Here is a 16,746-nt window from a genome sequence, read left to right as displayed (position 1 = left end):
CTTGGTGGCTGCTGTAGCTGGTAAACACCCTCTTTGCTTTACACCTTCCTTTGCCTCCTAATAAATGGTTCTATTTAAAAAATGAAGGCAGAGGCACAATGCCTGCCAACCTTTTGTGTCACACTCACACACCTCAGCTGCTTAAACCTGGTGTCATCATTTACACCAGACCAGAGATAACTTTGGTTTACAGTCCCAGGTAGAGGTGGTGGTGGTTGCTGCAGTTTAAATTAGAGCAGTGGGTTCAGCAAAAAGGCAAAAAAAAACTATTTTCCTGTAATGTTCAGCGAAATTAGTAATGACCACGCAAAATGTAATTTTTTCAAATGAGGGACAACGTTAGCTGGGCTGGGAGCGCGTGTAAAGCACCGCAATCATTTTATCGCTGAACTCGGCAAGAACGTGATCGATAGAAATGTTATTAATAGATAATAGGAAGAGTTCTTGAGAGCCACATAATGGAGACATGGAAAATTGATGAAAATAAGAGTTTATAACCCATCCAGCATTGGCAAGACCAATAGGGAGATAAATGCACTGCCCATCTCACGTGTAGCTTGCTCGCATTCTGTGGGCTGGTGATTAGAAGTGCACAAGGAGCAGCTTTAGAAGCAGTGCCAGGTTGACAACTCATAGTAAATGTAAATAGCTCACACAGACTGAACCATCCTTTCTCCTTCTCTAGTAACTGGAAATATGTCCAAGGAAAACAAATAGATGAGTGAGCAAGACTACACCTATTTCTTCTATAAGCAACACCCTTTCCCTCCATTTCATTTAGAGTAGGCCAATCTTTTACCTGGAGGAGAGACTAAAAATATTTAGACAGGGATTTATTTCCTGACGTGGACATCACTGGAGTTTTGCTCATTCACACTTAGGCCTCAGTTTGCTATTCAGACACAATCCATAACTTTTCTGCAGGTAAGTAAAGCCCAATGCCTCCCTGTCTGGATGGCAAGTAGTATTCCTAATTTTACTTTGGGTTTTAAGCACATTTTATCAAGCTTCAGTAATAACCCAGAGCATGGGGGACTTGAAGAGCCAGTGTATTGCTGCCTCTGAATGGCTGGATGCAAGTCCTGCCATAGATCACTGCCACAGTGGATAATATCTTGGTCCAAGCCACAGAACCATCCCCTCCTTGGGTACTTAGGTACTATCACCAGCATTTCTAGACCATCAGACCCTGATGTAACAGTCTCATAAAAAAGAATGAGCCCAAAATAAAATGTGAAGCATTTTAACAGTATCTTCTTTTTTTGTATCTCCTCAGCTGGACACAACTTTTAAAACGAGGCATTCCAAAAATCAATATTAACTTTTCTAAATGCATCTTAATTTCTTATTTATTTCAGGCTTTACTAGAGACTCAAAATTTACTGCGCACTCAGGTTGCAAATTTTACCTTCAACCTTGGATTTTCAGGAAAATTTTACCACACAGGTAAGAAGGAACTTCATGTTCTCAGGTAGCTGCAGTTAAATAGGGGACAGAATTTCAAACCTAGCTTTAAACATGCCCTTTTTAAATAACGCAGTGAGCCAGTGGAGCAGTGGGAAATACATGTTCCCCCAGTTTAGAAGCCAGTGTCCAAAGGGGTAAAGGTGCACTATGGATGAGCTGCTCAGGTACATCCTCAGCTGCCCTTGGTATTTTCCTGAAAGATGTGTGGTAGTAAATCTCAGGGTGCTAAAGGAGGCACAGTAGCTGCTGAGTTATCTTTGGTTCCACAGGACAGCACAGAAGACGTGCTAAGGGTTTTTTTTTCTTGGCACGATGAAATATAAAAGATTGGAAAAATCCTGTTTCATAACCTCTGAAGAGGCAGAAGCGTTTGAATGGATGCACAAGATTTTGTCGTGCCTGTGAAGGTGATCTGTCTCAGGGATCTGCAAATCAGGAGGGATGATAAAAGGAAAACAACATGAAAAGGAATTTGTCCTGAAACCCTGCTCTCTCCACACCGGGGGCACTAACAGGCTGCGCACTTGCACTGCTCCTGTGGAACATTAGGCACTTTTACTTCTCCTCCTCATGACCCCTTTCTCATTTTTGCTCCATTTCTCCCCAGCACAATACCCCTTTTTAAAAATTTTATTTCTTTTCCTCCTCTTTTGCCTTCTCCTTAACATTTTGCTGCACCTCCACTCAGGCTTCCTTCCACTGCCACTGAGCCGTGAGGATCCCTGGTGGATCTTTTGCCAAAAGAGACTCACTGCAGGGGAGAACCTCCTGTCCTTCTCCTTTCCTAACCCCACACCCTTCCCACCTTTGAGGACCAGCTCCAAAATCCTCAGGTGTCAGCACATTCAGGGAAGCTGGGATGCTCATCTGGAGCAGCAAGAGGATGGGAGAGTGAGTTTAAAAGCTGGGAATGATGCAGTCCCTGCTTCCATGGACCATGAGGCAGCTGTGGAGGAAGGCAGGTCACCCTGGGAGAAGGGAGATGAGGAAGCCTTCGAGGGCTGAGCAGAGAGAAGGCAACCAAAACGACGTATTTGTCCCCCTGTCCCTAAGTCCAGGCTGTTTTCCCCTTGTGCAAGCACATAATGCTGAGCAACTGCTGCCCAGGAAACCCGACAGACTGAGGATACAGGGTGGAGAGGCTGAGAAAAATGAGAGAGAGACAGAGATGGAATTACTTGCCTGGAGTCACATAACAAGGCAGTGGCAGACTTGTGATCAGAGAGCAACTTTGGAGACAGAACTACAGTGTTCTCCTCACTTCATCTTGACCTGCCTGTGTAGTTACTCCTTCTGGAGATTAATTGGACACACACTTCATACAAGAAATCAAACAAAAATAGCCTGAGGTGCTGAGCTGCTCTAAAGCAGGAGCTGCTTGGCTGTGGCTGTTAATGTCCACCGTGGAGAAAAGTGGTCCAAGGAAGGGAGGAGATGGAGAAAGGGATGATTTTTGTAATAGATATTATGACATAGTGGACAGTGGCTGGCAGAAAACATGCGGCCTGTCTGCAAGTCAACCCCCTGACCTGCCAATGTATTTTTCCTTCCTTCATCCCAACACCCTCCACACGGCCATCAGCTGATACAATGCTGAAATCTAACAGAGAAAATAGAAGAATATGCATGTGTGCCATCCTCCTAAGGCTCTCCAGGCTCCCAGAAATAGCACAGAGGCACTTCCAAGCTGAAGGATGTCATCGCCTCCATGTAGGGACCCGGACTCAGTGGTGCAGCTGGGTTTTTAACTGAACACTTCATTTACAAGTTGGAGATGGTGTTTTGTCATATCAGCTGAGTGGAAAGGTTTCAAAGTATTCTCCATGCAATATACACTTTATTGACTCGTTATAAATAAAGCATGGAAAGGTGTTCTTTAATTACTGGAAATGTGGCTTGTTTACCCAGAGGCGCTTTTAGTATCAGATATTCAACGTGTTTTATTAGCAGGCTGCAACTGCTGTGCCTTATTGACTTCCTTAATGTGTGAGTTTGTTCTCCTTTCCAAGACTTGGATCATTTTAAAACTGCAGGAGGGAGATGAGCGTGGGGACGTGTTGGCAGATTTAACAGTGATACATTTTCATCCAAAGACGTTGCTGACATCTGTACCACAACAGCTGACACATCAGCAACGCTGCTCATCTCCCCACCACCATCCCCTCTGTGGCACTGAAAAACTCCACATTGCAGGTTTAACACCACTAACAAAAAAGTTTTAAAATATTGGGATTGCTTACGATGCACAAACGAACTTGGAATTATGACCTGTGTAAAGAGCCCTCCACATCCCAAAGCAGGTGTATGATTTCAGGTTAAAATGGAGAAAGTTACATAGACAATGTTGATTGTACAAGAAATTAAACCCAAAAATCCCAATTTTTTGTCTCCAACACTCTGAGTAAGGGGTTGGGCAGCAATATTTAAACAATATAAGCACCCACCAAATGATCCATTAAAACTTTACAAGAGATTATTTTTGAAACACCACTACTTAAGAATTCATAAACTCAAACAATATTCTTTCCCAAGGTTTGCAAAGAAATTTGTCCTCAAAAGCAACACCAACAACAACTATTAAACTCCCAACCTCTCTGCTTCAGCTCTACCATTACAGGATGGGGCTGTTTGTCTTCACACTGGAAAATGTTATGCTTCATCTTGTTTGATTTTTGTTACAGTAAAAAAAAGTGCAAAGTTTGATTAGTTGTATATCTAAATTTACAAAGTAATGAATAGGAAAAAATAGGATTTTAAAACGTAGGTTTTAATAATGATGTTATTTCAAGAACCACACTCTACTTCAAAAGCTAGTAAGGCACTAAATTATACTCTGACCTAAATCTTCTGTGACATGATTGTAGTTCTTTATATATTTCACATATCCACTTTTTTCCCTGCCTTTGGCTTATCAAAAATATCTTCACTTGCTTCACAAGCCCCATTTTCTCTCTCCTCTGTCCTATTTTGAAAGCCTGTGTTAAGTTTCTTCCCTTGCACGTGCCTGAGTGACTGCAGGTGAACCACACATCCCAGAAAGCAAGTCAGCAGTCACTCTACAAACGTAGGATACAGAGGGAGCAGCCATCCCTCCTTTCTTTCCAGTAAGGAATTACCTGGTAAACAAGGTTGTTTTCTTTTTCCAGCAACGCTTCCATCAGTGGGAGCAACTTCCTTAGAACTGGCAGAGCGAGGGGAGCAAAGGGATTCAGGGACTCCGGGAGAAAGTTTCAAAGAATGTTCTCCTTGTGTAGTGGAATCCTTCAAAAACCACTGCAGAAGGGAATAATAAAACTAAAGAGCTCAAGTGCATGCACTGAACAGGCATCTCTGCGTGTTCCTGCCAAGTAAACACTGACATCCGTGCAGCCTTTTCTCCCAGTGATTTTTGCAACACATTAAAAAAGCTTGTAAGAAGACAGGATCTGTGTGTTTGCATCACTACCCTGATTTTGGCAATTATTCCTTCCACTGGAGCAAAATGAAAGCATTTAAATGGTAAAGGAACACAGAGGAAAGCTGCTAATAAACCAAACATTGCTGAGTTATCTGAGGGGAAGTTACTGGAATGTCACTGTGCCTTTCCAGTTTAAAAAGCAGGGCACACACATGTGCAGAGGGTGGAGCAGCATTGTACCCTTCCCCAAATGGAAGGTTTTCTGAGATATAACCACACATCCTCTCTTCTGCCTGAAGTAGATCCTCCTCACTAGCACAGGAGGTTTGACTGGTTTGACTTCAACATTAAATCTTAACACTGAGCCCTAGTAAACCTTTGGAAGCCCTTTGCCATTGCTGCTGCATGCTTTCCACCTAATTATACTTTGAAACTACTGCAAACTTGTTTCACACTTCACCAAAAATTATCAGATTTCAATTAACCAAGGCTAATAAAGAGGCAGTTCCAAGAGGGATGGAGGGGTGGCATTGATAAGATTTCATTATCACCCATATGTTGCCTTTATTAAGAGTATTTTGTATTTAACAGTGACATTATTATCAGGACAAAATGGAAAACAGCAGACATATGCTGAACCTTTCCTGCTTTAATACTGATCCAACGTCATCCTTTGTCCAGCTTTCAAAAGACCTGGCAACCAGCATTAATATTCCTGATACTCTTTTGTCCCATTAAATCCAAGTCGTCAGGTTATGGTGATGTAAAGATAGAGTGGCATTAAAATTAGGCCAATAGAGAAAATGGGGGGGGTGGGCTTTTAAGATCACATACACAAAAAAAAAAAAAAAAAAAAAAAAACCCTACTGATTTTTTTTTTTTTAGCCTTGTGTGATACACCCCCAGCACAGTGAGACACTCAGGGCAAGGACACCAGGTTTTATGGCAGCCTCTTCTGTGTTTAAAAACCAATCACGGGCCTTTCTTTTTTTGCTGTTGCTTTTCTATTACCATTTTTTCCCCTCCCTTTCTTTCTCTTGCAGGGACTGAGGAGGAGGATGAAGGTGATGACCTGCTGTTGAGATCAGTGGATGAGTTCTGGTGGTTTCCCCACATGTGGAGTCACATGCAGCCCCATCTCTTCCACAACGAGTCCTCGCTGGTGGAGCAGATGATCCTCAACAAAGAATTTGCAATAGTGAGTAAAAGTTCCCAAAAGATTGACTAGGATACCTTTGTCTATATGACACCTGTGCATTTCCATAGATAAGCAAAGGCAGAAAGGTTAGAAACTGAGCCCGAAAAGAGCCTTTCTGTGACTTAAACTTGGGCTGAATTTTGTCTTAGCCTTTCCCACTGACACAAGTTTTCTGGGGAGGGAGCAGCCCCTCATCCAAGCATCCCTGTGAGATCACAGGGAACACAATCAGTGGGAACTCAGCAGGTACCAGCTGACCTTTTAAGCTTTAGGAAAGGGTTTGTACACAGGTTATCAGTTCCCTGAAGTCTGGCACAAATATCCTCACTAGGGGAGGGAGAAAGCTGCAGCAAACCCTACATGTGTATGGTTTGGGAGAAATCTTGACAAAGCAAATGAGGGAAGCTGCTGGATTTCACTGTGCTTTTTCAAAATGAGCTGCTTGAAAATATGCTTTTTACGTAGCTAACCTGTTGCTAATCATGACAGATAATGCTGTTTCTTTCCCTTTTCCTGGTTTTGCTGCTGTTCCATCCTCCTCACATTGCCCAGAGCTCAGAGCACTTGTACTATTTACAGCCCTTTCAGGGTGATTCTACTGGCTGACTGAGCAGGACAAAGAAAACCTGGAATCTACAAATGCTGGCTTTGGTAGAGACACTGTGTGGTCTGTGAGGAGGCCAAGGAATGCCAAGCAACCAGAGCCACTCAGAGGAGCAGAGTGACACAGTGGGGCTTTCCCAGATGCTCAGGGAACAGAAATCTCAGCCCTTCCCATCTCCCAGAGGCCAGGACCCCTCCTCCCACCCCTCACATGAGCCAAGGCACATGGGGAAAAAGGCAGAGGCAAATACCTGAACGAGCAGTTGGAAGCAATTTATTGCCTTGTTTATGAAAATGTTTTCCTAACAACCTTTAAAGAAAATTAATTAAAAATGGCTTAACTGTTTAGTCTTCTTGTCAGACTTCCCCCTTTCCCATCTCCTGTTAGTATAGAGGCATTTTGGATGACTTCTCTTCCTTCCTACAGTTGCTGTCAGCCTCATTCCTGGCATGGCCTTTTGTGTAGCCTGGCCATAGACCCAAATAGAGTCGAGAATTTAAATGCAAGAGTCATTTTTAAAATAATCCGTATCTCAAAAACACACAGTCCCTTCATCTTTAAACCTGTGGGGAAATTCTCCTCACGCTTTCAGGAAACATGAAGTCCTCTAGGTCAAACCACCTCTAGGATTAAAATCTATAGTATAACCTGAAAACAGAGCTGGTAATAGAGTCTGTTTTTAACTCCAGAAAGATAAAGCCCGTATCCTGAAGGGCAGGGACTCCTCAGGGTGCCTATAAATAAGGAGCTGATGTGAGTGAAAGGCTGCCGTTATTACACTTTTATTTCCTGCTAACATTTGGACAGGGGTTGTACCAACCCCTTGACCTTGAATCTATATGAGTTGTACAATTTACTTACGAGAACATTTCTTTTCAAAAGGCTTCCTGTGAAAGTCTCTCTTGTGGGAGAAATTCATCTTCCCGCTATGACAGCCTTCCTGATGGCTATCAGAGAGGTCCCAGCCACGACTCTGGAGTGGGTTTGATTCCTCCCTGGATTTCACATCCTCAGCATCACGTATTACTTGGGAAAGAAACTCCCCGTTCCACAGCTGCACTTCTCAAAGTCCTCCAAGCTAAAGCAAACATCTTCTCGTTATTCTTTGACTTCACGACCTGGATCCAAATTTAAATTAGAGATCTGGAACAATACTTATAAAATCTGCTTGATGTTACACATGTTTTGCTTGTTTTCTGATATCTTCATTTAGTATTACACTCAGGGGGGCACAGCTTGATGCTGATGCCATTTCCTCTTGCGTTTCTCATTTATCGACCATATTTCCCCACCTCCTGTTTTAGCTGCAGGTAGACATGACACTTTGTGTGAGTTTCTGCAAGGAAAGCTGCAGTAATTCTGTGGAAGTGTGATCACATTAATTCCTCGCCTAGTGTGGTATTTCTTTGTTCATTTTGTTTCAAACATGACTAAGAAGTTAACAGGGTCTTCAGGAAGGGAGAGCACATCATTACATCCAAGAACAACAGTCAAGGTTGCTTAAGATCCCAGATAAGACACAAAAATTCTGTTTGTTAAGACCTGTTGGCTCCTTCTGCCTTTCTCTTTTTAGAAGAAAACTAAACCAGATCACACTGTCAGGAAACCTGCCCCCAAATCCCATCACAGCCATTTCTCCATGCAAGAGAGTATCAGGCTTGGGACTGACAAAGCTCATGTAGAACACGTGTAGGAATTGGACACCTAAACAGTTTTGTACACACAGAACTAATTGCTAATTAGGTAACTAATTGCCTTGATTCCAGTGCAGATATGGACACCTCTGTGTATCTGGGGCTTAGTAAAATCAACAGCCTTCAAAGGACTCCTTTCCACGCACATTTGTTTCAGAGGATCCCAAAACCCTTTAAAGACACTAAGCCTTGGATTAAATTGTGCAAACTGATAATACTTCCAGTATTATTGTCTTTGTTTGTAGGCAATGCAATGGATACACAAATAGGTAAACAAATTCCTGTCTCTGATAGCATATTCCAAAAATAAACCAAACCGAGTTTGCACGGCCATTAGTAACAAGATATTCTTCCTCCTCCTTTTCGTACATCCCTATCTGATAAAAACAAGTAGAACATATTTAATCCAAAGCCTGTAGCTCTTTATTTCATCCCTTGATTTGTTTGCTCAGTGATTATCTTCTGGGCTCATTTGTGAGTGCACGTGCCCAAAGCACAGGAGAAACTGGGCAAAAAAACTCTCACTGACTGTCAAGGGAGCTGTGATCTGATATGGAGAAAGAAACAGATACAAAACAAATCAATTCAGAACCTTTACAGAAACACTCCTTGGCCTCAATCTCCTCTTATAAACCAACTACAGATGCACATTAGCACTTCCTCGGCCCGAAACTTCTGAGCTGCTCAAACCACAAGGAAACCATGGGCTTTTAATGAACCAATTAAATACCAAGAATGTGAAGCCCAGTGACCACATATCAAAGGCAAAGTATCTACACATGATGAAAAGTGTCTAATTTGTCTCATTATTAATATCTGTACTCAGTGTTGGGAAGGAGAGATGCCCACAAGAGACTGCCTCTAAAAATGGCCTGTAAATGGTCTGCATATATAGGATAACGTTGTCCTGGGCAGTCAGGACACACAACATTTAATTTTCCCGAGTAAACTGAAAATAGAAGTGGCCAAAGGAAATGTGATTATCTGTTAGTTGTTTCTCCTTAAAGCCATGCCGGGTATGCGAGTGCCCGCCATGTATTTGTGGGATGAGCTATGGAGTGAGCAGGTTTGTATCCGGAGGCTCATTTCCTTTTCTTGTCAAGAACTCATGAAAAGCTGCCTCGTTTTATTTGTGAATGGCAGATTACCATGTCACCGTCCCGTTGCCATGGCAACACCAGCATCAAGTAGTAAGCAGATAAACAGGATCTTACGCATATCCAGCCAGACCCCTCCCTTTGGATCTGCCGTTCAGGGCAGTGTGTTCATTATCTGCCTCGGGACACATTCACCTCCCATTCCTGGTTCTGTGCACTCCCTAGCACAGGTCTGGTGCAGGTTTGCAGATTCAAGCTGGCCCAGGATATTTAAGTTATCAGTTTAACAGCGTGAGCATCACAGACCACTCAGGCAGCGTAATAAATGGCCAGACTTCATGAAACCTTTAGGTACAGATTTTTTTTCCTTTATACACATTCGTGGTCAAAAAAAAAATAAATAGGGGACAGGGTGATTTAACATTTCCCATTGTAGAACTATCCCTCATTTCCCCCCTGAACTGACTCATGCCTCTCGAGTAGGTAATAGCATTAATAGGTTGAAATTACATTTTGTTCTCAGCAAATTGTGAAAGGGAGAGTTTGGGTCTCTCTTTTACAAGATCAGCCAGTAACTCAAGATCTTTACTAGTAAGGAATGGATAATTTTAAGTGGTTGCATTATGTGATGTTGGAAGAAGTGCTCCCTACAGATTTAACTTAATTTTTGTCAGTGAATCAAAACCCTTTCTTTGTTAAGTACTTGAAGATGCCCAGCAGAACCTGCTGTTCCTGGAATTAAAGTAATCAATGGATAATGTGGGCAAGAGGAAGGACACAAAACCTCATACAATCTTCTCATATTTTGGCCATTTCTCTCTGCACATCAATTTTATAGGAATGGAAAAGAGCTGATGTATCCTGCAGTACTGGGAGTAAAATGAATTTGTGCCTCCAGAAGATATTTCCAAGATAACCTATAGATTATATTCATGAAAGTGCACATATTTCCACATAGAAATTGAGCCAAATATAAATATTTATGAAATGAAAAAAGTCTGGTTTTTTTTCTTTTTTTTTTTTTGCTTCTACCTTAATACCATGTTAAAAAATAAGCAGTTCAGAAGCTACGAGGAATATTTATTTACTTATTAAACAGGGAAGGAGTCTTGCTCTTATTCCAGAAATAAGAAATGAAATCCCATGTATGTCACTGCAACAATTTTTTTTCCATCTGTTTGCTGCTCTGATGCTGTTTGATGGCTTAGCACTGGTTTACTGGATTACCTTTAAACAGGGCCAAACAGGCAGGATGGGTATTCAAATAGATGACAAATCTATTCCGTGCAACAGTGATGTAACATAATCCAGGGGGATGATTTCTTCCTCTGGAGTTACCAACCTGTAGTTCCAGTTCCCTCCATCGTCAGCTTGGGTTAAATACAACAGGCCCAAGTCAGTCTAAGGACACTCCAATGGCACTGTGGGCAGGAAAAACAAAGCTTTGAATAATTCCCTGGGGGGTTTTTTCATCCCTAAAACACCTTCCTCCTGTGCTGCCTTGCAGGAGCACGGCATCCCGACCGGCATGGGCTACGCGGTGGCCCCGCACCACTCCGGGGTCTATCCCGTGCACATCCAGCTGTACGAGGCCTGGAAGAAGGTCTGGCACATCCGAGTGACCAGCACGGAAGAGTATCCACACCTGAAGCCTGCACGGTACAGACGGGGCTTCATCCACAATGGCATCATGGTACACTGCATTTCCATGTTCAGACACTTGTACTGCAGGGCCTCCCAGCAGGGCTGGGCTTGCTGGGCTTCAGCTTTCCCAGCAACCATTAAAATTCCCCGTGATCCAGGATTTGTAAGGATGCCAAAATGGTGTGTCTGTTATGCAGCCAGTTTAGCAAAGGGGAAAAAAAATAGTCATACGAACTCAGGCACTTGTGGTGCCATCAACTACTAACTCTGGGAAAGTCATTAAACTGCCTAAGACCTGTGTTTCCAGCTCTGCTTCATCTTTATGCATGAAAGGATTAGAAAGCCATCACCTGGGAAGGTGAGCAGGTGTAAGTAATCTCCTCCTGTGAGGATGACACTTCTGCAAGGCCCCGGTGTCGGCTTTGCTTCGGAAATTCCCAGAGCCAGGGACTGGGACACCTGCCTGACTGCTCCAGACCCTGCACGTGTGTGAGGAGAGAGAAGGCTCCTCACACACGCTTCAAAGTGCACAGAGGGCAGGAAAATGTATAAAATTATTTGGCCTGTCCCACATTTCAAGAGCAGGTCCCCGGGATGGTTTCAAATCCCAGCTGATCTGAATATTCCCCGTGCACATCAAGCCAAAATCGTGATCCCCTAAACAAGGCAGAAGGAATGTCCTAACCCCAAGTTCCTGAACAGAGTCCAATTCCTACTGGAGTAGACTCAAAATCAGCAGTGTGTTTACGCATGTATCCAAATGCTCTGCTGAATGTGGGTTTAGTTTGTTGTTTTCACCGAGTAAAAACATCAAAATATTGAATTAAGGGAGACAAAAGTCCTTCCCCGGGTCAGTTACGTCTCTGCATGGATTAGGCAATCCCTGTAAGGAGCTGTTCTTTTGTTCTCAGGTGCTCCCTCGACAGACCTGTGGCCTTTTCACTCACACCATTTTTTACAAGGAATATCCTGGGGGTCCTCAGGAGCTGGACAAAAGTATCCGAGGAGGTGAACTGTTCCTCACCATTCTCCTGAATCCCGTAGGTACCTTCTTTTGCTATTTTTTTTGGACTAACAGGGAAGAGGGAGGGAGGGAGATCAGTTTTCCTGGATCTTGTTTGGGAAATAAAAAGCAGGACCACTTGCTCAGGGCTTAAAAGCAGTTTGAGAAGAAAGGAGAATAATGTCTTCTGCCTATTTTGAACTACAGCTGTATGCAACAAGTTCCTGGAAAATGCATGAATTTCATCTTCATAGTGAAACTGGGAAGAAACTTGTTTGAGACAGCAAGGGTAGAAAAACCTGTGACCTTATTCCTCTTTTCCTTTCTTCCACAAGCTTGGTTCCTCAGGCACTCCTGACACAGCTCAGTGGAAACCCCAGAGCTCAGGCCTCATATCATTCCTCCACCACTGGCTCTTAAGAGCAGGTTTTGAGCAGCTAAAAAGTCTGATGCCATTTAAGACAGCAGCCTAAAGGTGCAAGGAGCAAGGACAACAAAACAAAAAAAGCCATATGTCAGTTATTTTGTCCTCCCTTGGTCCTGCTCCACCCAAAGAAGCTGCGCTAGTCACAAGATAAATGTCCCTTGTCTTGCCAGGTGGCCTCATTTTCAGTGGGTTTAAATTGCAGCACTCATTGACTCCTCTGCAGAGCTAAAGAAACTTCAGGTGGAGCTGACTCTCAAATCCAGGTCACTTTTATTTAGACACCTAAATATAGATATTTTTTTTGATTTTTTTTGATTTTTTTTGGTATTATATAATTAGATGCTTGGGGGTGAAAATTTTGGCTGGGGAGCTAAGTTGGCATCCGAGCCAGATTCAGTGGGCTTAAAGAAATGGGATATTTCTATCAGGAATTTGCCTGTACCACCCACATGACACCTAATTTGAGAATAAAAAACATCCCTGTTCTTTATCCTATCCCTCCATTCCTTGCAGTTCTCTCAGGCTGGCTTTTCTCCCTATAGTTTCCTTAAGTGTAACTTGGAATTTAAGCTTAGCTTTAGCACGCTTTGATCAATACCTGTGCATTTTTCACTGATCTGAAGATTCCCTCAGATGTGGGCAGAGCATTTTTTCACTCCACGAGTGCTGCTTGAAACAGCCCAAATTCCTCAGCCAATCTACATCCCAATAACTTGGGAGTGCAATATATATTGTTGTGTGGCATTTGAAAAGAACAGCTTCTCTTTGCTCTTAATGTTTAAATCCCCCCTCCCACGTTTATGGAAGGGAAGACTTTTCTTTTATTCAGTGCAAAAGTGTAGTGTTTCAGTGGTTAGCTTGCAAAAGTTCACAAGTTAGTACCCAAAATCCAGGGTCTGAAAAGAATCAATACAGTGCCTATTCCACTGGTCAGGTGCAAATTCAGCTGGATTAAAAAGATATGCCTTGGATGTGATGTGTTCTCCAAACTGGCAGCAGCACACGCTGCAATAGCAGCAGGACACTTCCCATCTTATATCCTGGAAGCTTTTCACACACCTCCCCTCATTAATAAGCTTCCTTAGTGTTTGGGTATCAGCTTGGATAACCAGTACCAAATATATTCACTGGTCAGGGAGAATAAGAGTACACCTCATTGTAGTTCAGTTCAGCTCCACATTATTTACAGACTAGGCTTCCAAAAGTGAAAAGCCACAATTTACACTCCAGTAAATAGAATTATTACATGTATCTCTCTCACACACACAGTTCAAGACAGACTTTCTCAGACTGTTTCAAACTTCAGGAATAATCCCAGTGCCTTGACTAAAATCAGCAATCAGCACATCATCTCCTTTGGCTGAGAGGAACCATTTTTTTCAAGTGGGGTTTACAGGAACCCTGTCCCTTACTCGGGTCTTAATTAGCAATTCCAGCAAATGTATCACAAACAAATATTAAGCTCAAACACCAAAAATGTTTGCTCTTCCATGCAGTTGGTTAAATTAGAAAGTGCCCAAGTGACACTGCATTGGAACAAAGACTTTGCAGAGACACTGTCAAGGGGATCTTCCGAAGGGATTTTTTTTTTTTTAAATGGCTGCTACTGAGCACTCTGTGGCTCAGAGAGATATGTTCACTTTCTAATTTATGAATCCTGAAGATGAGTCACGTCTGGCAGAGATGATTTAGTAGCAGGCAGAGGAGGGATAAATTCCACCAAGACCCACAGAAATCAAACCAACTTTCCTTTGAGTTTTAATGAGGGTGACAGGAATCCCAGCCAGACCTTTCCAGGCTTCAGCTAATGCAGGGAGTCTGCAGTTTGTGGGAGACTTATTCTTTGCATAAACACTTCAAAGCAAAGCTCATTAAAGGTAGTGGGAAAGTCTCGGCGAACAGACTGGGCTTGAAATAAACCCAAATAGCGAAACTCTTCCAAAAGGTATCAATCCAGCTCCCCTCCGAAGGGTCTCCTTCGTTTGGAGGCTCAGAACAATAACAAGGAGCTTTAGTTGGATGCACAAATAAGAAATACAGGTACCCTTTGGGGTAGAAAATGAGATATTATTGCCTTCTTGGGGTTTTCCTTCACAAGCAATGAAACGTTCAGCTGAAATGTTTTTATCTATCTCCCTTGCCAGGCCAAAGCTGGATGTTTAATCAGTGATAAGTTTTATCATCTCTGATGTTATTTGCTATGTTGTCTGACAAACATCAAACCCCAGTTATTCACTACAGCTTAATTAGGACAGACCTTCCAAAAGTCGTAGCATCAGCACTGGCACATCAGCAGTGAAAGCAGAGCAGCAAAACCACCACAATCAGTAGAAAGAAGGGAAGGGAAAATATGACATCTAAAACTTCAGTCAGTCAAAGCTGAAAAAACTGGTTTTGTGCCTAATCTAATTATAACTAAAATTAATTTTTCTATGGCATTACATTCATTTTCAGCATTTTTTTTTAAATTCTACTTCTCATTATTTACTTAGCTTAATTGTCCTTTAGAATGACTTTTTCTTCTCACAGAATATATCCAAAGCCCCCTTCCTCTCTGCTCACTTCAGCAGTTCTGTGCCAGGTTCCTTTTCTCAGCCTCCCATTTCTATTTAAACACATTCCCATCAACTTTCCATGCACTTCTGGTTTTGACACACTCCATAGAGAAAGACAGGTTAAGCAGCACTAAAATCAACCCCTCTGATAACATACAATTCCCAAACTGAAAAACTTCCAGCTGCAAAAAGCAAAAAAAATCTCCATAGGAGTTGAAGTTTTAAGGGGAATTTTCCACCTCCACATGTCAGGCTCAAAACTAAGTGGGTTCAGCCCATGTTCCCTGACTGTTGCCCTTCATTCAGCCTCCTGGGGAAAGCCCTGACATATTTAAAGGGTGCTTTTACAAATTGTTCCATTTATCACCTCTCCAGCAGCCACAGGGTCTCCCACTATCTGTCTGCTGGCTCCTCTCCTTTACTCCCCTGCTCCACAGGCCATAAACAACAGCCATAAACATTTAACAGCCAAGATAAGCTAATAAATACAGCCCTAAATATTATTGCCCCTACAAACAACAGCCAGAGAGTCATTTCTCCTAAAAAAACCCCACCTCTTTAATCCAGAGAGCTTTTTATTAAGCCAGCAAGTGACAGCACGAAAGGCACCTCTGTCAAACACGGTCTGTTTTTATTCCATCTCCCACTATCTCCTTTCCATAGCTCCACCATGATAATGTGCACAGGCCATTCCTGCATTTTATTTTTATAGATATATATAAATCTCTCTCCTCTAGATCTACACCTGTCTCACCACAGAGGATCCAGAGTCAAGCACACCCTGCACAACACTCTTTGTCCACAAAGCCAACAAAACGCCACTTATTGCCCACTGAGAGCTCAGTCCATTCCTAAAGTTCATTAAAACAGAAAAGCAGCAGAAAGAGGGAAAAGTGAAACACTTCTTCAGACTCCTCTTCCCCCTTCAATCAAACGTCCCTAAGAAGCTTTAGCTGGAGGTGAAGTGTAGCAGATGAATTTCAGGAAGATTAACTCCTTTTGCTGGAATTTGGCTGGCGAGAGCGAAACCAGGCTGGTGATTGAAAGGTAACTTTGAACTCCACTCAGCAGAAGCTACAGGCAGCCCAGAATAATAATGTACATTATTATTCCAACTCCCCTGGAAGTGGCATGGGATGCTTTTAATTTTGAAGGCCACTTAAATGCATTTACATTTTTAAACTCTCACCGTAACTAAAGGGTTATTGCTCGTTCCCAGCCCGTTGGAGCTGGGTTCTCCATGTCCCACATGGGCCATACTTGGAAGATTTTCTTCTTGTTTCCTGCTCTCCCTCATCACAGAAACAGATGAGAATCACATGTTATTGCTTCAGCATATTAAAAGTAAATGCAGAGAGGGGTTAATTTATACCTTCCACAAGAGATTTGGGAGTGTTATTATGAAACATCTTGAGTCTTAATAATATTTTTCTTCTTATTTGCTTTGTTTCTCTGAGCAGAGCTGCAGAAAGAATAAAAAATAACCTTGGGCATTGGAGGAAATGTGCTGCAATCCAAAAGTAATTCATAATGCAGCTCTACTAAGGGCCCTGTGAATTGAGCATCTCAGCATAATTTGGAGACAGGAAAAAAAAAAAAAAGGAAGCAACCTCCCCACTAAAAAAAGTCAATATTTCTTGAGCTGCAATTAGCAAGGTAT

At 42.5% G+C, this 16,746-nt stretch overlaps 1 protein-coding gene across 4 annotated transcripts in view; it reads left to right on the top strand.

The window, feature by feature from the left end:
* Nucleotides 1-16,746, top strand: part of NDST4 (N-deacetylase and N-sulfotransferase 4) — a 105,945-nt gene that overhangs the window by 74,285 nt on the left and 14,914 nt on the right. For all 4 annotated transcript variants that reach the window (XM_027659012.1, XM_027659010.1, XM_027659009.1 and 1 more), the window contains 4 exons: nt 1,359-1,446; nt 5,908-6,062; nt 10,965-11,150; nt 12,013-12,141. In XM_027659012.1, coding sequence (XP_027514813.1) covers nt 1,359-1,446; nt 5,908-6,062; nt 10,965-11,150; nt 12,013-12,141 — 558 coding nt within the window. The remainder of the gene's footprint in view (nt 1-1,358; nt 1,447-5,907; nt 6,063-10,964; nt 11,151-12,012; nt 12,142-16,746) is intronic.

The sequence above is a fragment of the Corapipo altera genome, unplaced genomic scaffold (genome assembly GCF_003945725.1).
Source record: "Corapipo altera isolate COAL_440 unplaced genomic scaffold, ASM394572v1 255, whole genome shotgun sequence".
Lineage (NCBI taxonomy): Eukaryota > Metazoa > Chordata > Aves > Passeriformes > Pipridae > Corapipo > Corapipo altera.
The sequence above is the reverse complement of the archived record's forward strand: the minus strand, read 5'-3'. Positions and strand labels throughout refer to the sequence as shown.